Genomic DNA, 27,366 nt, shown 5'->3' on the forward strand with positions numbered 1-27,366 from the left:
TCAGAGGAAGTAGTCAGGGGGCGGGGAAGGTGGGTTGCTGCTGCGGGTCGGTGGGGCGGTGTCGCCGCCGATGCCGTGGTTCGTGCTGAGGAGCTTCTCGTAGCGAGCCTTGTAGGCGTCTCTCTCCCTCAGCACTCGAGTCAGCTCACACTGTAGCTGATCCAACTGAGGAGGAGAGAAGAACAATAATACATCTTTGTGCTTTTTGCTGAGCCACAGTGCAAAGATGTTCACTTATTATTCTTTCGATAAAGTGTCAGGAATGAAGGGTATATAGGGTTGTCTGAATTTCCAAATTACAGATGAGATTAGGATAAAGTTTGGGGTCAGATAAAGTTCTTGGGGTGAAATATCAAGCGCGTACCTGTTGTGTGAGCACATGTTTCTCCGACTCCAGAGCGTGGCGGTGCTGTAGGCGCTTGTAGCGGCAGGACTGCGCGTAGCCTCGGTTCTTTAGCGTGCGGCGCTTCTGCTTCAAGCGTACCACCTCATCCTTACTCACTCCCCGCAGGTGTCGGTTCAGCTCCCGCACCGACAGGCTCACCAGCTGCTCGTCAGAGAAGCGGTCATTCGCCCCGCACTGCCGAGCAGACGGAGAGAATATGCTGCAATTAATTGGCAACGACACAAATGCTGGAAATGATTGATGAGTAGGATGAGTGTGAAGTTGATTTAACATAAATATATGACTGTGATATGACTGGTGGCAATGGTGGACTCCAGTGGAGAAAACATGATGAAAGTCTCTTTCGGCTGACCTTTCCAGTGGAGAGTATGTGACAAAGTACCCCCCTTCCAGTAGAGAAAACAGGATAAAGTGCCCTCTATAGGGTGCCCTTCCAGTAGAGAAAACGGGATAAACCTCCCTCTTGGGTGCCCTTTAGTCAAAAAAACGGGATCTAGTGTTCCGTAGGGTGCCTTTCCAGTATCGAAAACATGATAAAGTACCCTCAAGGGCGCCCTTCCAGTGGAGTAAACTTGGGTGCCCTTCTAGTAGTAAAAAATGAGATGCAGTGCACGAATGGTTCCCCTAATCTGGAGAAAACAGGATGCAGTGCTATATTGGATTCCCTACACGCTAGAAGACTTTCTGCATACAGCTGGTGAGTCTGCCACTGACTGGTGGACATGTGATGTGTTATACTGTGTGTGTGTGTGTGTGTGTGTGTGTGTGTGTGTGTGTGTGTGTGTGTGTTTGTCTCTGTCAGGGGTCACATTTCGACACCACATGTCCATAATCTGTCATGTAATCTGACTAAGTGTGGGTGACAGTTATCAGGATTACGCGCAGCAATAATAGCAGATATTATCATAATAAGCTCCCGCTGTGCTGCACATAGAGATCCACCCAGACATCGTGATCGACCACAACTACAAACTTTATTTACCAATTCAAATTACACTTTTAGAGTTTTATCAGCAACAATTGATTTTTCCTCCAAACACAAAAGTGTTGAAATGAATATTTATTGGTTTAAAGACTTGCTTGTGTGAATGTTAGGAGCTCATTATATGTCTGTGCGTAACTTTGAAATACAGAGACATCTAAAAACAAGAACCCCCCTTTTTTTTTTAGCATTTATAAGTACAGAAGAACTACATAACTGTTTAATAAATAACACATAGTCATAAACTGCAGCATTTGTCAACATCTATAACTCGCCCTGTGAGCACCACGGATAATATATGAAAACATAGTTAATAATATAAAATATTTATTTATAGGAGAAGTCATAATTGCTGACAAATACCACACATTAACACTTAACGATGTCCTTATACACGATTATAACTACTTTATAGTGCATTATAAAGCATGTATTAAATGTTTATTTGGTGCTTATGAATGGTTAAAATGGGGTGTGAGGGCATATTCTTACAGATAAACGTATGTTTTTTCATGGGAAATCAAGACTTTGCGCCGCAACAAAGATTTATCTTCTCCAATTGTTGCCATGCAGAGAGCGATCCTTAAAGCGACGCTTCAGATGTACACAGACATTAATAACCATGTTCTAATGTCCTAATCTTAATCCTTCACTGCACGATCCCTCTCTCCAGCCGCTCAGCGCTCGAAGGTGACAACGCGTCACCGTTCAATTCTTTCACCTCTCCTGCGTTTTACTGATGAACGCCTCCTCCTGTTGGAGCGTCATTGTCGTTTAATCACGGATCGATGAGTGTGTACCTGATTCATTTGTGGATGGTGATGATGGTGATGGTGATGACTGCCATGCATGGGGTGGTGCGGGTGGTGATGGTGATGCTGGTGGTGATGAAGGCGCCCCTGGGGGCTGAGGGCTTGTGGGTAAGGGGCTGAGGCGAGGCCGGCGTTGGGGAGCGAGGGAGCGCCGGAGGAGAGGAAGACAAGTGGGCGATGGCACATGTCCGCACCTTTGGGGCAGGAGATGTCGGCGCCACTGTCGCTGCTGGAGTCTCCCAGGTTGCTGCTCGAACTCTGGGAAAGACCTGGAAACTGTAGAGAGAAAGAGAGTGGAGATGATGAAGAGGAGGCAGCGTGGAGAAGATACATTCTGTGTGAGAGAGAAGAATTAATGAAGCAGAGATGACGCATTGTTTTACCTGCGAGCTGACAGCTGCAGCAGCTGAGTTCAGCAAAGCCTCCACAGCGTCCTCGCAGCCCAGGAAGCCGTTGACCGGCCCCCTCTCTCTGTCCCCTCGCTCTGGCACTCCTCCCAAGGCCCCTAGCAACGTGGCGGGCCCCGCCACCTCGCCGCCAAACTGCTGCTGCAGCGCTGCCAGCCAGATCAGGTCCTCCAGCGAGGCCGGGGTGGGACCCTGAGGCCCGCCGTGGGATGGGCTGCCCTCCACGTTCCCCTGAGAGCCGGAGCTGATGCCCGAAGTGAAGCTGTTGGGGATGGACAGCGGGAAGGAGATGGAGGAGGATGACGATGAGAGGGAGGAGGAGCCCGAGGGTGGCGGGTGGGCGTCGCTGAGTGTCGGCGAGGGCGGCAGCGAGTTGTAAGGGCTCGAGCTCAAGCTGGAGTCCTGCGGAGGGTGGCCGATGTACGGGGAGCTGGAGGGGTCGTGCGGGAGGCCAGATTTGGGGTACACGCACAGGGGAGGGAGCGGAGGAGTGTCCGGTTTCACCTCAAACTTGAGGAGGTCAAAGTCGTTTAGGTACTCCATGGCGAGAGGGCTGGGGGGGAGGGAGGGCATGGGGAGGGAAGGAGAGGACATGGTGTCTGCTGCTGCTGGGAGCTTCAACAAGATTGTTTTTCTTTTTTTCTGTGTGTGTCAGGATGGTTGGAAAGTCCAGTCCTCTGCCTCAGTGCAGCTCATAGACCGCTGCAGTGATGACAGGAAGTAGACTGGTGGGTGAGTTTCCCCGGTGAGGAACTGTACGTCCCCGTGTCCTTGTCTCTGTCTCTCTTGTCCTGAAGGAAGAAAGACAAAAAGGGGGTTTGAGATACAGGGACAAGAGACAGGAATAGTGTTACAAGTTTTCCAGGTATAAATATATATATAAAAAGTTATTATAAAGCATTTTGGGCACCACTTTCTTATAGGAACCCTTTATAAAGGGCTTATAAGCTGTAAACAATGGCTTTATTAAGTGGTATTAAAAGAGTACTACACTGATTTATCATAGGATTGTCAGCTTCTGGATGGACAAAATCAAAACAGCCGAACCAGTGTTGTCTTTTTTTAAAATTCCATTCGCATTCTTCTTCATATTCGTTTTCCACCTGCCACCTACATTACCCACAATGCAACTTAACCCCAGCCAGTTCAGTTGGAGATTTGAGTGTCTTATGCTAGTATAGCAGCTAATGCATGTGATGTGTTTAATTCCCCTTTAATCCTTCACTAACGCCTTTAATAAGAACAACTTTCTGGTTGCCAGGTTGTGTAAAATCCTCCTCTAGCTTTATACCTGCTTTGCCCTTTCAGCTGACTCTCAAATCCATCAGAAAGCCCCCTTAAATATACTGTTAGACCATCAAAATATATACATATATAAAATGCATAATTTAAGCATGCAAGATTTTGAATTGATTGACGCAATTTGCTGGTCTGTTTTAAGTCTATCGTCTCTTGTATGTAATTAAAATAAAACATTTTTCTGCTGTTTTTAACTTCTTACTGTTTTTCAAATCTGTTCTCTGTCTTTATGTAGTGAAACTTGCCGTCTTGACCCGGAACCCCTTGTAAAAGAGATTCAAAGTCTCAATGGGACTATCCTGGTTAAATAAAGGTTAAAAAAGATTAACAACATATTAACATTCATTTATTACAGTAAGTTAGTGTATTAAGTCCCTATAATGAATTAAAGGGCTAGCTAAAAGAAAATGGCTTATAACTGATCTATGAAGTAAATTATTTACTAACCATTAATCAAGCCATTAATTGCATTTTATTAAGCCTTATAAGAAAGTGGTACCCATTTTTTAAAAATTTATAACATTTGTTTAATGAGATCATCTCATGTTTTATGGATTATTATACAAAATAAACCATCAAAATCAAAACCAGTTCAACATCTCAGTCGTCTCCTCACAGCTCAGTTTCAAACATGATGGTGCGATAAATGCGTAGACAAAAGGTTTATTCTGACTTTGTTCAACGTGAACTTAGACGCTGTGACTCTGCGAGTCTGTTTGTTTGTTATATTGAGACACTAATCTACCCGACCCCCCCCCCCCCCCACCACCACATTATACACACAGTTAAAGGACTATAAACGCATGCACACTTACTAACACGTGCACAAGTTTCCAACGCTTACAGACAAACCAGAACTTCTTGAGATCGCTAAACGTTTAAGAATTTGTTCAACAAGCGCTTCATTTAAAGCGACAAACAATGAATCGTTACAATGAATCCAATCTGTAAAAGGGAGAATTAAATGAATATCTAATCTGCTATGTGATTAAAAATAAAACACATAAGAAAAATCTCTCATCTTCTGCTTGCCAAGTGTTTGAATTGATCTCCATGTAGAAATGATTGCAGGTTATTGCAATCACACACACACACACACACACAGACACACACACACACACACACACACACACACACACACACACACACACACACACACAACAGATATAACATAATATTTCTAGAAAGATCTGACCGGACACATAACCGACCAAAGCGCAAGAATTCAGAGGGCTGAAATCGTTTTTTCTTTTAAAAGATCCACTCGTCTCAGAGACCAAATCCAATCATCAGGTTCAGGCTTTGATCCGGAGCCCGAGACGTCCTCCAATGAATCGGAAAAACACTTTTTATAGATATACGAAAAAAAACACCAGATCGGTCAAATTCAAGATGAGAAACTTTTGTTCTGCATGGACTTAAAAGTTAAATGAAAACAGAGTTTTAAATGTGACAAACACGCTCAACGTTCATCTAACAACTAAAAACATTCAGCGAAGCCAAAAGACAAAGTCAGCCCTCAGAACATCGGGAAAAAGTTCAATATTTTTAGCGGTAACTACTAAAAGAAAGCCACCGAAGAGCAAAGCACTTTCCCCCCCAACAACACTGACAGGCCTTCAGATGTAACAGTTATTAGCACCAAAAATGAACATCTCATTAAAAAGTCCACCTTGGACTTGTAGCTCCTGGGCTGCTCAGCTCATTAGTTTCACCCCCCGTGGCTCAAAATGGACTGTAAAGGAAAGCGAACAGGGACAGGGCTCCAATGGAGGCCTCAATACGGCTTTTGACCGGAGTCACAGCTCCAAAAACAAAAGGCAAAAAAAACACAGCAACACACACGAGAGAGAGAGAGAGAGAGAGAGAGAGAGAGAGAGAGAGAGAGAGAGAGAAGTATGATAAAAGATGAAGGCCCTGGCGTGAGAGTGAAGTGATTCTTACCGTCGGTCATAGAGATGAAGGATGGTTTCGTGCTCTCTTCGACATCCCCACCACACACACACACACACACAAATAATCAACTGACCGGGTTGACTGACACGTTTGGAATGGAGACGCAGAGGAAACGGAGTGTGTGTTGGTGTGTGTGTGTGTGTGTGTGTATAGCACAGCACTCTGTCACTGAGTGCCACTGCCCCCTTTCTTTCTTTCCCCTCTGCTGCAAATCCCTGTTTGCAACAATCCCCTCTCTCTCTCTCTCTCCCTCTCTGTCTCTCTGTCTGTCTCTCTCTTTCTGTCTCTCTCTCTCTCTCTCCCCCATATCCCTCTCTCATGGTTCACAGGCATGTTCACACTCTCTGGTAATGTCTCTCTCTCTCTTTTTTTGTTTGTTTAAATCTCTCGCTCTGTCTGTCTTTATTTCTGTGTCTCTATTCTCATTTAATTAAATCTGAATTTCTCTCTTTCTGTTTCCTTGTCTCTCTCTTTTCTCTCAATGCAACATGTTTTATTAGCATGAGTATAACAAAGAATATCTCTATATATATATATATTATTATTATTTATTTGACTGGGGACAGCACTCAGCTTCTTAGCTGTACCACAGTTAGCTATGAGCTGTTTTTACATCTGTAAACAGACAATAACATCTCTGTAGTATACGAACAATTTAACAACAATACATATTCACGATACGATAACAACATCAGCAACACTATAAGAATAACATTAAGGCAGCACAACATAAACTACAGGATTTAACAACATTGAAACACAAGTGTTTGCGTTCGTGCGTGATGAGCTGATGAGCTACACGATTGGGTTGATTTTTATCCATCATCCTGAGTTTAAAGTCACTCAGGCTGCAGCTCTCTTATATAAAACTGTGCTGGTCTTATAGTGAAGGCCAAACTCAGTAGATCTCCTTTGTTGGTCATCCTGGTCGTCCTCCCACTATCTGATATGAACTCATTTAATGGGGGAGGAGTCGGATCAGTGATTACTTTGTACACTAAACACACAGAGCTGTCAAAGGTCAGGAGGTCATACTTGATGATGATGTCACAGTGATGGTAACTTGACGGGTTTTTTTTGTCCAGCGCCTTCAGTGTTTCACACCATTCAGTATTTATTTATTCATTTATTGGCACTAACTTACAGAAAACGTGACTTGTATATAGATGTTTCATTTTGATGTGTTCATTGGTGCTTTTATATATATGTATATGTATATATACATATATATATATAAATATATCACTATTTGTGTGCGTAACAGTCTCATCTATCCTTTTCCTTTATTTACTGTGTTGACTCTATTTGTTCAGCTTTCTTGTCCTTGTCTCTAGCTGCTGTTCTGTTTCACATCAGGAGAATTGCAAAAGATTCCTTCTTTTATGGGCTCGTGTGCAAATAAAGCTGATTCTGATGCTGATGTTGCTAAAGCATCCAGTAATAGTGACATTAATAAGAAAAAGGTATGATTCATAAAATCAAGAAAATAGCAGAAAACAATTAACCTTGTCTCTGTGTGTGTGTGTGTGTGTGTGTGTGTGTCTGTGTGTCTGTGTGTGTGTGATTATGAGAGGCAGTGGATGTGTGTAATTATGTAGTTTTTATGCCTCATATTATTTCTCATAGAAAAGGTGAAAATATTGCACACGTGTCGTGCCAAGTTCCCCCCCCACACACACACATCATTGTAGTTGTACACTTTTGTTTGGTCAACTGGCCTGCAGAGCTCCATAATACAGCAGCAATGCCCCGAGTGGAAACCAGGAGAATAGCACATATTTGCCTCACATGAGAAACTATTTTAATTTGGTGGAAAATAGTAAAAACTACAATTTTGAAGCCAGGGCTCGAGACTGTTCCAATGGGGACATTTTGGTCTGTAAGGAGCAGAGTGTCTGTATATTTTGGATTCACAGTTTATTAAAGACTTATTATTGAAGCTGAGGTTGAACTTCCAAAAAACTCACAACCTCACTGTTGTTCCTTCATCACCATCATCATCACACTGTCGTTTATTTTGATCCAATCCCTCATACAAACACTCACTAGAGCACCAAATGTGGATTCATCCGCCGCTGAAAATAGTCCCCAACAGATGCTCCATTTCCTCCTGTTTGTTGATGAAAACTACAGAACTCAGGAAATTACTGAGACTTTCAAAAACATGAAATCATATATTTATCTATCTATCTATCTATCTATCTATCTATATCTATATTTATCTATATATAAAACAGCCATAACAATATTATATATTCATTTTACTGTGTTCACTGTGTTAAATCTTTCAACCAACATCAGTCCTGATCATAACCAAATGTTTGTTTATTTTGGGGATTTTACTCCTTCCGTCTGTTTACATAATGTGACTGTCAAAAATAATTTGTTTCCATATACTACATTTTTTGGGGGGGTTATCAGAGGCTGGGATATGTTAATGTAGTTAAATGATACGATATATCAATATTATTTTACACTTTGACCGAGTTAATTGTTTTAACCAACATCAGTCCTGATCATAATTACCAAATATTCATTTATTTTCAGAAGTTTAACCCTTTAAACGCCAGGTTTTGAGATGATGCGACTACGTTTTAATGAAAAAACACATTCCGTATAATAAATGCTCAGCAGAATTATTATTTTTTATTTCTTCACAGTGAGTTATATGTCAGTGATAAGCAACAATATCTATTTTGATGGATTATTAATTTTTTGGTGCAGTATTAAATTAAATAATCTCTAATAGCTGCTAATTTATAGTCCATTAAAAACGCCCATTAATGCTTTTTTTATTGCTCCTATTCGTACCTTGTTACCTTCTAACAGCCTATCACTGCTCAAGACATTAAGCAAAAATATCTCACAAGAACAACTACCATGAGAGCCATTTGCTCTCGCTTCATGGTTATGGAATCACACACACAAACACACACACACACACATACACACACACACACACACACATACACACACACGCACACACGTACACACACGTACACACACACAGGTATTTCATCAAATGCTAAATCATCTCAATTGTAACACACATGCTCAGTTTTTACACACTCGTCTGCTCACAACAATGCGCCATGACGTCTGCTCAGATTCAGTTTGTCATCCTGAGAGTCAGACAGAGAGGAAAACTAAAGTTGTTCTTGACACTTGAGTTGACATACGTTGGACTGTAGACTCCGTACTGCCTCACAGTGGACGCTAATGGCTACTGAACAAGTGATGTCCACAAAATATACAGGCTGGGACACCAGAATAAAACCAGGAAACAAAGGCTTATTTCCTTGATTGAGTTTATATCTAGCATTGGTTGAATGTAACTAAATACATTTACTCTACTTACTGTTCAAGTACAATTGTGAGGTGCTTTTTCTTGAGTATTTTAATTTGATCTACTATATATGATGAGCATTTGAAATGTAATACTTGACCATTAAACCAATCAAATGACTCTACATTGACAACCTGCATTAAGTGATTATATCCAGTAATGCAACTTAATACAAATAATATAACACTCGCAGTACATTTTGCTCATAGTACTTTTCTCTTAATGATATTTTGAATGCAGGATATTTAACGTAGTATTTTTACACTATAGTATTTCTGCTTTTACTTAAAGCTACTAGAGGAACTTTCATTTTGTGTTGATTGTGGCGGTCCCTGTGGACTAAAGTGGTAGTGTTTCTGAGCACCAGACTCCCTTTAGGAAACCTCTCACTTTACTGCAGCAGGATCTGACAGTCCCCGCTCAGTCCTGGTTCTGGTTCTCCCGTGCCTCCCTTCCCTCCAGCGGGTCCAGCAATACGGTCCCGCTTCTCCAGCAGCGTGGTGTCGGCTTGAAGCTCTGCTCTCCATCAATTACCACTCTAACTCTCTCTCCACAAATGGCCTCCATTGTTGTGCCCACCAAAGAGCTGCAAAAAACCTGCATCCTATTTGTAGTGTTCAATCTCTGGTTTTTGAAATGCCCTGAATGCCTAACAAAACCACTTTGTTTGGGTTTTGGAAAAACATGGTTTGGCCTAAAATAACTAGGTACAGTTAAATTAAGGCAACAAAACCACAACCATAAACACCACAACACTGGTGTCTTGGTTGAAAGTCTTGACAAGACTGTGGCTCAGTGGCAGAGCGGGTCGTCCTTCGATCGGAGGATGAATCCTCGTGAACGGGTGAACGATGTGTCGTGTAAAAGCGCTTTGAGTGGACGAAAGACTAGAAAAAGCTCTATACAAGTACGAGCCCATTTACCACCCACCTCCCCTCCCCCCCAACATAACAGGTCTTTTTGAATATTAAATACTACGTCACTTGCTGTGACTGTTGCTTAAGTCACATGGTTGCATTTCATTTCTGTGTCCACCACGATAAAAGGATCCCACTTGACTTTTCATTGGAATTATTATCGTCCTCAGCGACACAAAAGCAAACAACACAGGTTCTTACTTTTGAATGGCGTGTCTAATGTAGATAACTGTATTTCATTATTTGAAAAAAGTGTCATCATTTTCAGTGCTCTGGTTGTATAGAAGTCTATCAGACACTTTTTTGGGGTTTAATAAAGCAGTATTTTGCTGTCATACGTGCAGCTGACGTTTCTCTCCTTTAAAGCAGTACAACTGTGCTTTCACTGTATTTATTCTCATCTATCGGGGATGTAGTTTTGAAATCTCAATCAAAAGTATTGTTCACTGACAACATTGTTGTACCTACAACATCAGTAAACAGCAGTGTAAATAACTTTTGTCCGCAGTAGAACTTTTTTAGCTAAATTCCCCGACGTGGCGGAAAAAAACCAAAGAGTGCAGCTGTCGAAAAGATTTCAATATTTCCACCAAAGGGGTTTGTTTTTCTTCTCACAAATTGGGCCCCTGTGTCTCAACGCTGCACCGTCTCTTGCAGTTAGGCTCAAAAACTGTGAATTAACTCAGTTTTTTTTTTTTGTTAAGTCTGTCGATGAGCAGAGGAACGCACAACTAGCGTTTCTCGATGCTCCTTAAAAGCTAAACTTGTTAATCCGGAGTCTCTCTGTGTCTTAATAGCGTCTCGTTAAGGAATCAGTGAGTTAATATCGCTGACACAAATATGATTTGGACAGTAAACAAACGGCTCATAAGCAGGATTTTACTGCAGTTTTACTGCAGTTTGACAACAAACAAAATTAGGATCTGTGACGAGTAGAGAATATATGAAAGAATGAGGAAAATATGACAACTATTATTACAGTTTCTACTCTCTTCTTTCAGGTTCCCGTCCGCTCTTTCTTTTTTTTTTAACCTCTCTATCTGTCCATCATTTGTGTTTCCGGGCGAAGCTTAGCCGCTAAACCAACAGGGCCTCCCATGAGGGTGAGGGACAAAGAGAGGGGAGAGACACAGAGGAACTTACCTCATGCTTCATGCCGAACGCACCACCAGCCCTCCTGCATCTGCAGCCGTGCACACACACACACGCACACACACACACACACACACACACACACACACACACACACACACACACACACACACACATTTGTCCCCCATAGCCCCTTAGATGCTTCTCAGTGCGCCTCACATTCAGGTGGGACGACATTCTACCGTTCAAAGCTCTCCTGCAGTCTCATTTCCAGAGGCGTATTTAAGTAATTAGCCCGTTAGGATCCCGCACTGTGATTATCGTAATGGTGTAGCGGTAGCAGTAGTGAGTAGATGCTGTAGTGGTTGTTTTCTGATTGCAGGTTGTGTATTTCCTTTATTTTAATTTAACTTTACAAGCATTCCCACAAATGCCCTGTGCTCATGTTTCTGGAAGCACTTTTGTACCTTTGGGCAGCGGTTGTTGGTGGGATATTACATTTTAAAGGGATAGTTTAACATTTTGGGAAATATGTGTAGATAGGAAGTTACTGCGTCCAGCAAAGAAAAATACACACTCACTATGTTTACATGCACAAAATATTGCAGTTTTTGCCCTCATTCGAAAAAGTAATATTCCTTCTAAGCTGTTTACATGTCTCATGAAAAATGAATATCCATTAATATTCCTGTTTGCATGCAGCCGTAAATATAACAATTCAAATATGGGTTCTTTTCTTAAGTTTTTCACCACTGGTGGACTCTCATTCCTTCAACCACCATGAAAAGGTCGGCGTTTCGATGTTTTTGCGCCGATCCAAAAACCTGTTGCTGTTCAAGTCTTTCATATTTTTTAAAAGTATGTGTTTCTCCTTCCTACCAGAAATGTGGGCTTTTGTTTGCATCTCCACTCCACCCTTGCAAACTGTTGGCTATAGGTTTGTGTGCAACACACAGATCGGCTGCAAACTGCAGTAAAAACACAAATTGAGAATTCTAAATGCGCTGTATACATGTCCAAAGAATGCTCCTAAAACCAGAATAATGTCGATATATCCCATATGTCTTCATTGCAAAATGCTATATTCGGCATAAATCCTAATTCGGAAAATCCAAATGGATTCTACTGTTTTACGTCACCGCTCGGAATTCGCATTTCCTATTCACGACATTTTCGAAAGTTTGCTTAAAATTCGCTTCACAATTGAATGAAAACACGACTAAATGGGAAAGATTTTAGGCCCTTTTAGCGCTGGCCATCAGCTAGATTTTAAAGGGAATAGTTTTGGGAAGTGTGTAATGTTTTTCTTCAAGGTGTCATGTCGTCACAGGCAACCAGCGGAGACTCCAGGAAGTTAATGTCCCCGTTCAGGAAATAGTCCATCGTGATGTTTTTACAGCAGCAAAGTCTGAATATATTTATATGGAGGTAGAGAGATATAAGTGGCCTATCAATTATCCAGAGTAGCCAGGTTTTTAAATATTATTCTTAAATGCTGTGAGCACCATAAACTAGATCACTTCCTCCTCCGTTAAATTCACTTCACAGCAGAAACTTCAAAGGCAGATATCTCAAAACCTCAACTGATAAAACCTCAACTATCTGCATGTGAAAAAAACAAAATGGTTTGGTGATTTGGGTGAATTTGATCCTTGAAGCTGGAGCATCTCATATCATTGCCCAAACACCTTGTAAACCCGGTTTCATGTCCTCCAGCTTTTACCCTCCGAGAGGCTCTAAGGGCAACGTGGGGTCACGAAACGGGAGAAACTCAGGAGGACACTGAAGCAGATTTTAAGGGACAGGACAGAGGGTGAGAGAGTGACAGAGTTGAGGACAGGCCTGGACTGTTTGGACAGATGGTAGTTGTCCCTCTACCTCGGCCTTATCCCACAGATACATGTCCTAATCCCCGCTAACTCTGATACAAGCAACAGGATTACTCGTCTCACCTCAAGACCCCCTCCCTAACTCCCTCGCTCTGAGGATCCGTCTCCTTCACTCTCTACACACACACACATACACACACACGGCAAATATTGACGAATAATGACGGATAAACTGCACGAAAATACTAAATTCTCACCACGAATATAAAACGTTTCGGGCTTTTATTGTGAAAGGTAAAAACGGAAGGATCGAAACTCGTCTGGTTGTCAAGGTTGAAAGGAGTAATAAAGTTTGCTGTCTTGGTTCAGACTACAAAACCTCCATGTTGTTGTTTTCTATTAAAGGTGTAACTCAACTCGTTCCGCACAATGTGATTGGTTGATTTGTTTAATTTTGTTCCGAGAAATAAAGTCTGTTGCTTTTGAGTAAAATTCCTGCTCCATGTGAAAGTATTTATCAAAAAAAACAACCTTTCAAAAACAATATATTGACGTTCAAACTTACTAACGTAAGAAAACAGTGTGTGAAAGCCTTAAGACAAAAAACATATTTTGATAGTTTGATTTATCTAATGATAATGATAATAAATGACAAAACTTTAATGGAATTGGTGAAAAAGTTTAAGTGATAAAGGGGTAGAAAGAAAACAATGCAAACACTGGAAGAACATTTACTGTAAAGGGTTAGTTCACCCAAATTAAACACACATATATATATATATATATATATATATATATATTCTTTAACTCTATCCATCCAGTTTGGGTTTTATTTGTTAGATTTGTGCCTCCACAGCAATATATCGGTTCCCTCACAATTGTTGTGATCTGCTCAGCTCCTACGTTAGAGTTAAGTGTTACCTGTTTTATTTTGAAATACTCACCTTGTCTCTCGATTCACGTGCTTCACTTCCTGCCCTTGTGTGTGTTTCCTGCCTGTTTGATCACCTATCCTAACCTGATTAGTTTCACCTGTCCCTCATTGCCCTTCCTTCCCTGTGTTGTTGGTCTTTGAGCTCCTCTTCTCTGTTGCCAGTTGGTCTTAGCTTTTCACAGTTTAGCGTTCCACCTTTTCCTCATTTTTTTTCCAGTGTTATAGACCTCATGTCTAGTGTTATTTAGACCTTGCTTCAGTGTATTTTGACTCCACCTTTGCGTTTTGGGATAATTTTGCCTACTGTGGACTGATCTCCTGTGTACCAAACCCCTGCTTACAAGTAAGACCTTTTCTTCTATCTGCCCTGAGTCTTGATATAGTCTGTTGGTGCTAGTGTGACCCCCATTAAAAAATCCATCTTGTCAGGTTTCAAGTAATGTGTTTATGTCCAGTGGTTCAGACCAATCAGTGTCCATTGAGGAACTATGGGAGTGGCTTAGGTGTGTGTCCGGTTCTGCCGAGTGAAGCCATTGAAGAACTGCCTAAAACCTGCATTCTCTCTAATGTCCACCAGGGGGCGACTAAAAATAGGGCTAGGGCCCAAGAAGTCAGCTGTGAGTACCAACAATATCCATGTTCATTGTTTACGTTCAAATTTATAATTTTGGGGGAGTAACTTTGGAAGGAGGCCTGAGTTTTTCAGTTTGATCATTTTTAAATCTAGGGTACTCGTACAGGTTTTAAGATGACCAACCCTGCCTTTAAACTGAACCAGCTAAATGGAATCCAGCCATCATCGATTTCTGTCATTTTTGGCAAAATGTCTTCTGTGAAGCGAAGCATTAGCGGCGTCCATCAACCTCCCGTATGCTATACACAGTACACTGTATGTTTAGCACTCATACTGTAAATGTTTCTGCTGGTTGTTCTAATGTGTCCATAAAAACTCACAAATTACTCTTCTAATTGATTTTAAGATATCATTTATGACGTAAACAAACATGCTGTGATGTTTTCATACACCCAGACACATTCTGTTACATCGTCTTCATCTCCGAAGTAAAGCATTTGTTTATCGTATACCTTCCGTCGCTCCCCCTTCTCCTGGCTGCTTCTAATCTCAGTGTTTTTGTAACATCTAATCCATCACTTCAACTGCTAAGCTTTAAACGGCCCATTGAAGTCTGACTTTGAGCTCGTGTAGCTACAAGGTTACGCATTTCATACCTCTTACTATTTACTGTCTTTTATCGATTTTTCATGGTAGTCTGTCTTTGTTGTTTGTGTCTGTGTGCGTTAAGTTTGTTTACTCGCGTGGTCTCATTGTGAGTGGACTAATCGGGCTAGTCATAGGATTAGCGCTGATTCTCCCCCAGAAACTAGTGTCAGATTAACAGATACCCGTGCGTTCATAAACCATCTGTAATGTAGACATAAGCTGTCCGTACCCCTGCTATTACCTCACCCAGCCTCAACTGTCTATCCCCACCTCAGATCAATGAACGCACTTAATCGTGATCATATCACTGCCATTTGGTCAATGCCAGGTCTGTGAGTGCTGCTGGAGGTTAATTCGGTCATTTGGGTGTTTAATCCTTTGCTGAAGTTTGCCACTAAACGGATTATGGTGTGTTTCTGCAAACCGCGCAATATGTCTAAACCGAAAATACGTTTTCATCTTCGTGTGATGCTTTCAGAAACGTACAATGACACGTAGTTAAAGTTATGAAACGATCGGTTAGGTTTCGGCAACAAAAACATGTTAAGGTTACGGCTAATGTTAGAAAAGGTTTGTGTTTAAAATAACAACTGTAACAACATAACGTAACTAAGTAACGTAACTACCGTAAGTAAACAACTACCTTAACAATGTTGCAAAAAACAGGCGGCAACCTCGGTTCTGCCGAGTGATGCCTTTGCTTCATGTGTTAAAGCTGCATTCTCTCTAGTGTCCAGCAGGGGGCGACTCCTCTGGTTGTATAGAAGTCTATGAGAAAATGACTCTACTTCTCTCTTGATTTATTACCTCAGTAAACATTGTAAACATGAGTTTATGGTCTCAATCTCTAGTTTCAAGTCTCCTTCAATACAGCATGATGTTCATTTAGTACATTATGGTCCATTTAGAGTCAAACAGACCATAAAGCAGGGGATGCTTTAGGGCGGGGCTACTGTGATTGACAGGTCGCTGCGAATCCCGATTAAAAAAAAAAAATAAATAAATAAATAAATAAAATATAAATAAATAAATAAATAAATAAAATAAATAAATAAATAAATAAATAAATATATATATATATATATATATAGTTGATCACCAAGTTGATCTTGGTGAATTTCCATTATTGGGATAATGTATATAGCCACACTGATGAAATTTCCCTCACAGCATATTTGCGACATAACCATGAATAAATCTTTATTTGCCTTCATCAATGTCAAAACGTTGCTCGTAAATCACTGTGACCCGCAACAATCTTTTTCGTGTAATTAATGTACAACAGTAAAAATCTGAATCTAAAGAGGCGGCTTAAAAATGTCCAAGCTCACATCAACACTGAACAATACAACCAAACAACCAAACGGGAAGCACAACTTTAATCTTAAAAACAAAACAAAAATACGCAGATGAGCAGAGATGGAAATCAGGGGGTGGCAGCAGACAGAGAGGTTAGGGAGGATGAGGAGGAGGAGGAAGAGAGGGATGAAGGGATTAAGGTGGTCGATACGTTGGCTCCTCTCCCAGACTGAGAGATGACATTAAATCTGTTCATTCACTGCCCCTCTGCAGCCCTCCCTCTGTCCTCACACACTGATTATTCTCTCCTCCATCGTCCTCCTGCAGGATTACGATGATTTAACGAGGAGGGAACTTAAAATAAAAATGTATAACGATCCATTTATTTACAGGAATGATGAACTTCAGTAAGAGGAGGCATTCAATTGAGGCTTTAGCTCCTCCGCAGTGCACCTGCAGTTATGTTCAGTTGTTATTATGCACGCACATGACTAACGGTGCAGCATTTTAGATTCACTGATCATTCTGTCAAATATAAACGCATGCATGCATGTGTGTGTGTGTGTGTGTAAGCTCAGGTATGCATTTATGTCAGTGTGTGTTTAAATAATAGCATTTAAGATTGCTACCATTTTACTGGTTGTGTTTGAGGCTGCTAAGGCCGTAAGGTGACTGGTTCTGTTTGAGGCTTCAGAGGCCATAAGGCGACTGGTTGCGTTTGAGGCTGCCGAGGCCGTAAGGTGAGTCCTGAGGCAGCCGTCTCTCAGCCATTAGGGAGACAGTTCCCATGACGACCTAGCTGAACAGCTCACTCATGACCTTTTTTTGTAGACATGGTTGTAATTACATTTAATTGCACTGCAGCTCATCGTTGTCTGCCTGCATGAGTCATTTCCAGTGTAGCTGCTGTGGCACGAATATGATCCATCCAGCAGGCTCCGCTGCGAGGAGCCACATGCAAATAAGCTCTCACAGCTTGTTCGTGTTTAATTAACAAACCTCATTCAGGACGGAATCCTTGTTTTATTTATTTTAATTTAGTCAGTGTGACAGAGTACACACAGGTTTAAGAATTAGACAGACAAAGGTGTAACGAAATATACAGACAATAACAGAAAACGACGTACAAACAGACTTAATATGGTGCAGGTTTTTTGTTCGAGGGAGTATTGTATGAAGGTGTGTGGTGTAAGCGTGTGTCATACATTCATATAGGAATAACTGTGACCAGAGGAATGTGCAGGTATGGTTGAGGAGAAAGAGGAGAGAGAAATGTATAAATAAATGGTAATGATAATGTTGATAAGTAAGTTCATACAACACATAATAATAATAATAATAATAATAAAAGTATTATAAAAGCAATGATAACAGGGCAAAATAATTAAAGACAAAAATATTATTATTATTTATAAGAATATTATTAAGAATAAAGAAAAAAATAAGGAAATAATGTTAATTATAAGGTCAAATAAATAATAATGAAAATAATACTTTATAATAATATAATAATAAGGATATAAATAGGATAAAATACTTGTATCAGGCCAGTTTAGTAGCTTTACTGTGTGTAGAAGTAAACCGTTTTATTCTGTGTTTTTCTTAACAGAACTGAGCCTCACGAGTCTTTACGACCTTTTCTCTCACACGGAGGATCCTCCTTCGAGCCGGAAGGAAGAGGAGAGGATCTGTATTCCGTGAGTTATTGTGTGAGCACACTCATGCACATGGCTGTGGACTGCCTGCATCCTTTTTTTATTTTCACGCATTTCTTTCTCCTCTACCCACACATGTTCTCTCTCTCCGGCTCCTCTCTTCCCTCGGCCTTTTATGCGATCATGTTGCCTGGTAACTGCAGCAGAAGGATGAGAGGGGTAGGATGTGTTCGGGTGCCTCCTGCGTGATGTGATGTGTATTTCACATCAGCTGTGAAAGAATAAGGCGCAAATGACAGCCGAAGGAATCTTACTGTCGAAAATGTCAGTTCATATTTCAGGCGCGAGGACTCAGAAGATATTCTCCTCGCTACACTTTTTGGTTGACGTTGTCGGGGACAAGAAAATTGTGTCTTTGCTCAAAATAATGATCATCTGTAATTATTTTTAAGAACATTTGTTGAGATGCAAAGTATTCATCAAGAAAATGTAGCTTGAAAGGTGTTCTTAAAAAAAGAAAGAAATACAAATCAAATCGAATTATTTATACTTTTGTGTGTTAAAACATTTAAACTTTCACCGCACATTGTGAACTTTCCCGTCTATTTAAAGTTCTCAAAGCTCTACTTTCTGCAGCTTCTTTGTTTATTGACAGCTCATCAATAACAGTGGGCACATTCATTTTGGGGAATATGATTACATGAGAGGACTCACCACTGTGGACTCCACATTATTCAAGGTGGAGTGGGAGTAATAGTTCAAACCAACACCAGGGATATATTTCACTGTACTGTTATGAAGTCATTGTTTCGGAGACTGCCAATGCACTGCCTGTGATCTCACCATACATCAGGATTTGAGATGTTAAATTGCTTCAGGAGAGACTTGCTTGCCGCTCACACACTGGGCTGAGAGAGAGGATATTAAATCATCTTCTATCTGGAAAACTGCAGTGATTAATTAACAAGGAAACCGAGGCTGAATGATTGAATAGATCAATTAAAGTTCACACGTGGAGTATCTCCCGCATTTAAGTAGCCATGACATCTGGGGAAGAGAGAAAACAGTTTATAACAGGGCAAAATATACGGAAGCCCATTTCATCTAGTTAAAGAAAAAAAAAAAATTAAAACTTTGTCTAATGTAAGATCCTGCAAGTCATTATAATGCCTTAGCGTCTAGAAATAATGACTTACTATCTCAAAATAATGGCTTAATGTCTCTAAATAATGGCTTAATGTCTCTAAATAATGGCTTAATGTCTAGAAATAATGACTTACTATCTCAAAATAATGGCTTAGTATTTCAAAATACTAAGCCATTATTTTGAAAATAATGGCTTAGTATCTCTAAATAATGACTTAGTATTTCTAAATTTTTCTGGTCAAACTCCGTCCACATAGGACCGTTTGTGATCTTAAGCTACTTAAGTGACTTAGTATTTCAAAATAATGGCTTAGTATCTCAAAATAATGACTTAATGTCTCTAAATAATAAAAGTAATTTTTTAGAGTTACTAGGTCACTACTTATGTCCCTACTTAGTCATTTGAGATACTCAGGGATTATTTTGAGATACTAAGTCACTACTTGAGATACTAATCATTATTTTGAGAAGGCTTGTCATTACTTTGAGATACTAAGTCATTATTTTGAGATACTAAGTCATTATTTTGCGATACTAACTCAGTACTTGGAGTACATTTTGAGTACAGGTTCTCGTCATGATGACTTACAGGATTTCTTTCCCCCTCACATTGTCACATAAATGATTCTCAGTCATCTTTAAAACGCTGCTCAACATTTCCCCAGAGGCTGTTTGCTCGTTAAAGAAACAGGAAATCTAAATGTGACCAAACCGTGAAGGTTTCCTCTCTCTGGCAGTGACTCCGATCTGACTCGTTATGTTACAGCATCTCTGCAAGAGAAAGGTCACCACACGGTTGCTAATGACAACCTGTGAGACTGAAATCATTCGTGTGTGTGTGTGTGTGTGTGTCTGCCTGCCTCATTCGTAGGCATCAGTCGCCCCCTGCTGTTTCTCACATTCTTTGACTTCTGAATATATGAGGTTGCCATACCAACTGGTGAGGTGCATTTCTGAAGTCAGAAAGTAAATTTAGCATCAAACACGTGATCATCGACATCAGACTGCTGGAGGTCTTTAGATGTTATTAACCTTCATTCATTTAACTTTTAGGGTGATGGTGAACCAATTACACATTAATTAGTAATGATTAAAGGCGCGCAAAGGCAGTGGTGGAGGAAGTATTCAGATCCTAAACTTAAGTGCAAGTACGACTACTACACTTTAAAATACTGTTACAAGTTAAAGTGCTGCATCGAAATGTTACTAAAGTAAAAGTACAATTGGGAAAAGTATTAAAAGTATTAAAATGTCCACTGTGACTGTTGTGCTATTGTATATTAAATCTTTACCTTTTTTATTATTACTTTTGAACTATTAACTAAGTTATTTTAATTATCATTTAATCTGTTGAATATTTCCCCCAGTGATCGATTGATTGATCGATCGTGAGCCCAGAGTGAAACCTTCACAATGTTTGTTTTGTTCAACTAACAGTCCAAACCTCAAGAGTTTATATTAAAAAAATAAATACATTAAAATGATTAATATAATTAAAAGGAAAATCAGCAAATCTTCACATTTGAGAAGTTGGAACCATGAAAAACGATTATCACAAAAACAGTTGCTCTCATAGTCAAACTCTTCATATGTTTTCTCTGCATTAATCTTAATTAGTAAATTAACAAGTAACTAAAGCGGTCAGATAATTAAATGTAGTGCAGTAAAAAGTACAATATTTCCTTCTGAAATTACATAAATGTGTGTCCATCTCCACACTAAATCTTTTCTCATTTAAGATTGTGCCGTCATTTCTTCCATTAACATCTGTGTCAGTCTCTTAGTCCAATGTTCTAATGTAGGCTTTCATTTTACAACCAAGAAATATTTATCATTTTACAATAATACCCTAAAATGATCCCCATAGAGTCGGCCTCGAGGTACATTTAAAATCACTAACCTCAACTTTCTGGTCAAACTCCGTCCACATAGGACCGTTTGTGATCTTAAGCTACTTAAGTGACTTTCCTCTCCTAAATCCTCTAATTAACATGTTATGAAACAATACATTTAATGATTCATCTAACTGCACCGTAAAAACCACATCCGGGTTGAGCTAACTAGCACTAACAACAGCTAACGATGACACAGTAAGAGTCGTAGTAGTTTTCCATTAGTGTTTTATTCATACAGTGAGGGTGCTCATACATAATATTTATTTTTCTCTATAAAATATATTACCTTTCAGTTCCCTGAAAGCAAAACTAGATATAAATCATCAAGTTTCATCTGATAAGAAGCAACTCATTTTCAAGTGTCAACCAAAGGCAATCAGCTGCATCAGCAGTCAGAGATGCATCGCAGGTTTAAGAAATCACATTCTAATAAAGACGTTACTTTGTTTTTATTTTTCTGTCTAGCAAAGCCACAGCGCTCCAACACTCGGCCCACAGACGCACACAGACGATGATCGTTTGGGTTTTCTAAAGTAGCAAATACTGTTCAAAATACTGAAGCCACACAAAGAGTTTTCATGTGAGGGGAAAGCAAAGACAGTCTGGGTGAAGAGGGAGGAACGTGACACTAGAGGGATAGTTTAGATGTTCTGTAGTGTGTGTGTATGAGGTTCTCCTCCACAGTCAGGGTTCTACTGCAGTAGATGAGTTCATAGAAACACACAGGAGCTGCTGGTCTACCTCAAGTTCAGTGATAACAAAAAAACTGAAACTAACAGTTGATACAGACGCTTTACACACAGATAAACGTAAATACATAAGTATACCATTATTGTGTGACTTTGTTGAATCTGAACTAACCCTTTAAAAACACAACAATCAATCGATGGAGGCACGAACCCCCGTGTCCTGAGAGGTAGAATCAGTGTTTGAGTGAATGGAGTCTGGTGTGTTTGTAGAGATCATAGATAACAGCTTGAGTTCCCCTCAGAAAGGTCTGTCTGACAGCAAGGTGAAGAGGTGAAGACATTCGGAATATAGCTTCACTTCAACTGAGAGACATTCTGTTAGAGTCTAACATACGTCCACAGCAGAACATTACTTTGCTCCCGTGCTGGTTCTCCTGTCTGTTTCTAGGAACTCATCTACTGCAGTAGAACCCTGACTGTGGAGGAGAACCTCATACACACACATCAACATTCTAACTATTCCTTTAAGGAAAGTGAGCGTTTCAACAGAAGCGAGTTATTGATGCTTTATGATGTCTGTCTGGCTCTCCCCTCCTCGTATGTTCTTTTTTATCTTCTTTGTTTTCCTCGTTGAAATGAAATGTTCCGCAGGTGTCATGAAAACGCTTCAGCCGGACAGCGTCGGGGTGAATTATTTTTTCCCCGGCATCACAACAGCTCGCTGTGACCAGAGGCTGAGTCGAGGCTGTCTGTGAAATAGAAGAGGACAGGAAACGGATCATTGGCAGGGACTATTATCAAAACAATATATATATATATCTATCTATCTATGGTTCAGCAATACAACATAGTATCAGGTCACAACATATAGACATGTACAGTAAAGAGTCCACTGAATTATCGTTGTTTTGCAATTTAACAATCATGTTCCTTAACAGCAACACATATTGTGGTTTTATTACCACTTTACTCACACTTAGTAACATCTGCTACACACGCACACACACACACACACACACACACACACACACACACACATATAAATAAATACAGAGACGTGTACCAGACAACTCCAGTGACTTATTTCTGTTTTGGGGTAGTCTAGGTTTTTTCACGGGGGGTTTGCGATTTGGGGGCTTCTCAACGTTATTAGGGCTTTCCCTGTCAGTGCCTGAGTTCAGTGAGGACAAAAAAAACACAAATGAACAGTTAGATACAGACGCGTTACACACAGATAAACGTATATACATAAATACCCAACGTTAATATATAACACCGTGTAGAAAGTTGTTGTTAATTGTGTAATAATTGTGTATACTGTGATGGAGAAAAGACGAGTTGCACCTGCGTCACAAGACACGGCCTTTCTGTTTCTCTGTGGTTTCATCGGTGCCTGAGGTCGCAGTCCTTCTTCACCTGAACAGGTACGAAAGACTAATTAGTTTACATGTAATGAGGAACATAAGTATTAGATATTTTAAAGGCGGGTCCTCCGGTTCTGAAAAGTAAAGCCAATGACAGTTTAAGTGTCTATAACCTGCATTCTCTCTAGTGTCCACCAGGGGGCGGCGACTGTGATTGTATAGAAGTCTATGAGAAAATGACTCTACTTCTCTCTTGATTTATTACCTCAGTAAACATTGTAAACATGAGTTTATGGTCTCAGTCAACGTATCCTCATACTGCGGTTCTTATGATGTCGTATGAAAAGTTATTCAACACGTGTCAATGTCCATTTGTTACAAGCAAACTGTCTTTTCAAAATAAACTATCTTCACGGGAAACAACTTAGTTAGGTTTAGGCAAACGATCGTGGTTTGGATTCGAAATAATGACCGAAGTGCTGTTACTGAAGTACCGAAGTTACATGACAAATAAATCAACGTTGACTTCTTGAACTACAGCGCATTCATTATTCGTAGGTAAAGCTACGAACGCTGTATGATAACAGCCCGTCCCAATCTCAGTTTCAAGTCTCCTTCAATAACGTGATGTTCATTGACTAAATGATGGTCCATTTAAAGTTTTCTGCAAGTTGAGCTGTTCATCTGCACCTTGATATAACCAAATAAGATTTTGAACAAAAAGCACAACGTGTACTGTGATGTCAAAGTCAGGCAGTTCAGCAATGCTGAAAATGCTGAAAACATTTTCTCTTCTCATAATTAGAGTTACCTTGACTTGCAGCTCTGTCTGGTAATCCATGCACGGGCTTGTGAACTGGAGGTGGCACAGGAGGAGGAGGTAAGCTCCTCTCATTGGCTGATTCTTTTGGAAAAATCCCATACGAGGACGTCTTTGGCTGTTTGTTGTGGACCAGAAGAAAAAATAACAAATCAAAAAGACAATTATTGCAATCGGCATATTCTCTGTAGATTTACAGTAACCATTGATGTACTTAGATATATATATATCTATCTATATCTATCTATATCTATATATATATATACTTTTTTACACAGAACAAACGGGACACACCGAACCATGCATGGCTTTTAAATGCACACCTTTTCTGGGATCGGAGGAGGATGACCCTCCGAGTCTCTTCTTTTTTCTCTCTCTTTCTTTTCCGTCTTTCCAGGATCCTTCTCTACATCTCCTTCCTCCTCCTCTGTACCTGCGAATCAAAAAGAAATCACCGTCACTCGCATGTAGGTCTGTGGCCACCATGGCAGCTAAAACCTCTTTTTTTACAAAAGCTAAGACGTCCTTTCCAAAGTGAGGTACCTGGTAGAGCGTCTAAGCTCTCGAGACGATGTCTCTGCCTCAGTTTGGACATGCTGGGTTTGCTGCTTTGCGGCGGGGGATCGGGTTTAGATGCACAGGGAGCAGCTCGTCCTCCTCCAACGCTGCTCCTCCATCCCTCCGTAAACCCTCCGCTGGCGTCGGGACACATTTGTCTGTCCCCCTGGGCGTCCGGCTGATGCCCGTCTGCAGCCGCCGCCGCCGCCTCGGCGCTCTTCAGAGGATCCATTTCCTGTTTGGGCGAGGGCGTCCTGTCCGACGGGTACGGAGGCAGCGGCCTTTGAGCCAAATGAAGCGTCTGCACTTGTCTCTCCGACTTCCTGCTCGCTTGTCTGCTCTCCGTCCACTGATTGTCCACCTGTTGAGTGTCCATCGGCCTGTGTTCCGACCACGACCTGTCTATCTGCCTGCCGCCCATCCACTGTCTTTCTATCTTTCTGTCGATCTGCCGTTGGGTGTGTCTGTCCACAGTCCACTGTCTGTCCATGTGTCTGTCCGGGTGTCTGCTCTCAGTCCACAACCGGTCTGTCTGTCTCTCCGCCGTCCTCGGCTCTCCAAGAGTTCTTTCAAACCGCAGTTTCTCTGCGTGCTGGTCGGTCGGCCTCGCTTCCAGCCACGGCTTGTCTGAATGCAGAACCACCGTACTCCTTTGTTTGTCGTCCACCCAGTACTTGTCCGCCTCTAACGGATGTTCAAACACAGCATCCACTTCTGATTTCTGCTGAAACACAACAAGAAGAGGCAAAAGAGAAGATCGCACCCCGAGGAAAACTTCTAGTAACAGTGAATACTTGTGGCGGGTCCAGACGTGTGTCCTAAACCTCACATCCCATACAATGAAACGTGATCGCGAATTTCATTTTGCAGGAAACATATTTTGTCTTGGATCACGTTTGCTTTTGATGTTTCACAAATAAGTTTCAAAAGAAGGAAGGAAGTCCGCTTAGGCAGGAGGTCGGGGTGGTGGATGGCTCAAAATACACGGGACGTCCCGTGTGAAACAAAAGTACTCTTGTTGCCTAAACCTAACCAAGTAGTGCTATCGTTGCCTAAACCTAACCAAGTAGTGCTATCGTTGCCTAAACCTAACCAAGTAGTGCTATCGTTGCCTAAACCTAACCAAGTAGTGCTCTCGTTGCCTAAACCTATGTTTAAATTTACATTGTTAACCAAGTGTTTTAAACTGTGTCAAACTGTAATCCAGGAAAAAATGTGTGCCCCATGAAACATAAATTAGGGGGCAGTTTTTGTTTTGTATGGGAACGTCATTGTTGGGGGACAGGGTTGGGCGGGTGCCACTGACTTTACCTCTCTGGGAGAATAAACAGGGTGTTTGCTTCCTCCGGCGCCCGAGAGAGGGAGGACCGGCACTGGCGGCGGACTCAAAACGAGAGTATTTGTCCCCTGGAGGTCATTATTTTTCCCATCAGCCACTTCGCCGGGAGATCCAGCTCTGGCAGCGGACCTCGGAGGCTGAAGGAGTGTGTAAATGTTCTCTGTGGCTGTCCTAAAAGTTAGGAGACACTGAAGATGTTAGGGCTGCAGGAAAAACTGCTGATATTTCTAAAGATTCAAAATACAGAATGAAGTTAGCTCTGAGAACAGTGTGATTAAGAAGTATCTTTTTGCTGGCAGAAATCAGCCATCTTGCTCTCTTAATCCGTATTTGACATGCGACAGCTCATCTGTAGTCACTTGGCTGACTGGATTCTGAGCCGCCGGCTGTCGTCTACGTCTGTGTACACTCGCTGGTATCGGCCCGCCTGCACTTTGGCAGCTATCAGCCATTTCTCGTATCAACAAAGAAATGAAGGAGATTTGGAGCAATGTTTGTCGTGGTATTTATGAAGTTCGGTGCTGCTGACAGTAGAATATGGAAAGAAAATGTGTGTATTGTTATCTATCTATCTACTGTAGGCCCATCGTTCACACCAACATTTTTAGCAAATTGGCACCATTAAAAAGTATGCCGAATCAGCTATTATCAGATTCTTGTTGCAGTGTTCCCATGGATATATAGAGCGCTATCACTGGAGTACTTTGATACTGAAGAAATCTAAAAAAACTGACTTTTCAGGCAAGTTCTGAAGTTAAAAGGAGTGTCTTTATTTCCTATGATTTCTAAGCTGATTTATGCAAGTGTGCTGCACAATGGGATCGGAGATAATGATATCCTCAGGAAGTGTGAGTCACACTGAATCTAAAAATATGTGCATCATGCGTCTACATTCAGATTCGGCTGATTTATATCTTTTGAAAAGGAGTTGAATTGTCACGCAAATCTTATCAGCTGTCGTGCCTCACGCCCCCATTCAGCTCCCACTCTGAGAACCTGTAATCTAATGCACCCCGTGGGCATTGAGTTGTGTTTTCAAGGCCATTCTTTTCTAAATTGGAGTGTGCCGGTGTGGTGTTTGTGCACGCACGAACCCTGAGGGTGCTGTAGCAACAAAGTGACACCCGTCTCCGTAAACCTCCGCCTCAGACTCCGGCCCCTGATTGGACAGAGTTTGGCTGCGGTTCTTCCGGAAACCGAAGATGGCCAGCATGTTTCTCCTCGTCTTCCTCCGCAGCGAGTGGGCTTTGTGCAGAGAGGAGAGCTGGCTGAAAGAGGTGAGAGAGGTTGAGCGTCGCACATAAAGTCCGGTCATCTCTGTTAGGAGGTCATTGAACTCATCGCAGTCATCCACGCTGCCTTTTGTCTGCATGTTTTACCACATTCATTTTCAATTTAG

General features: G+C 41.1%; 2 protein-coding genes across 2 annotated transcripts in view; both read right to left on the reverse strand.

Moving 5' to 3' along the window:
• On the reverse strand, window positions 1-3,451 carry nrl (neural retina leucine zipper). Its single transcript, XM_076088527.1, has 4 exons — window positions 2,584-3,451; window positions 2,189-2,476; window positions 365-580; window positions 1-165 (listed from the first exon to the last, which is right to left on the reverse strand). Exons 1-4 carry the CDS (start codon window positions 3,199-3,201, stop codon window positions 1-3), a joined length of 1,287 nt encoding a protein of 428 aa, XP_075944642.1. The 5' UTR covers window positions 3,202-3,451.
• A 19,143-nt stretch (window positions 3,452-22,594) lies between these two features.
• The window catches only part of LOC142946905 (capping protein, Arp2/3 and myosin-I linker protein 3-like), a 28,861-nt gene continuing 24,089 nt past the window's right edge, over window positions 22,595-27,366 (reverse strand). The window contains exons 33-40 of the mRNA XM_076088528.1: window positions 27,062-27,235; window positions 25,940-26,138; window positions 24,614-25,349; window positions 24,394-24,503; window positions 24,062-24,188; window positions 23,231-23,302; window positions 22,950-23,057; window positions 22,595-22,635 (exon numbers count right to left, since the gene is read on the reverse strand). Coding sequence (XP_075944643.1) covers window positions 22,595-22,635; window positions 22,950-23,057; window positions 23,231-23,302; window positions 24,062-24,188; window positions 24,394-24,503; window positions 24,614-25,349; window positions 25,940-26,138; window positions 27,062-27,235 — 1,567 coding nt within the window. The remainder of the gene's footprint in view (window positions 22,636-22,949; window positions 23,058-23,230; window positions 23,303-24,061; window positions 24,189-24,393; window positions 24,504-24,613; window positions 25,350-25,939; window positions 26,139-27,061; window positions 27,236-27,366) is intronic.

Source organism: Anarhichas minor, unplaced genomic scaffold (assembly GCF_050575085.1).
Source record: "Anarhichas minor isolate MPS153535 unplaced genomic scaffold, ASM5057508v1 ptg000010l, whole genome shotgun sequence".
Classification (NCBI taxonomy): Eukaryota; Metazoa; Chordata; class Actinopteri; order Perciformes; family Anarhichadidae; genus Anarhichas; species Anarhichas minor.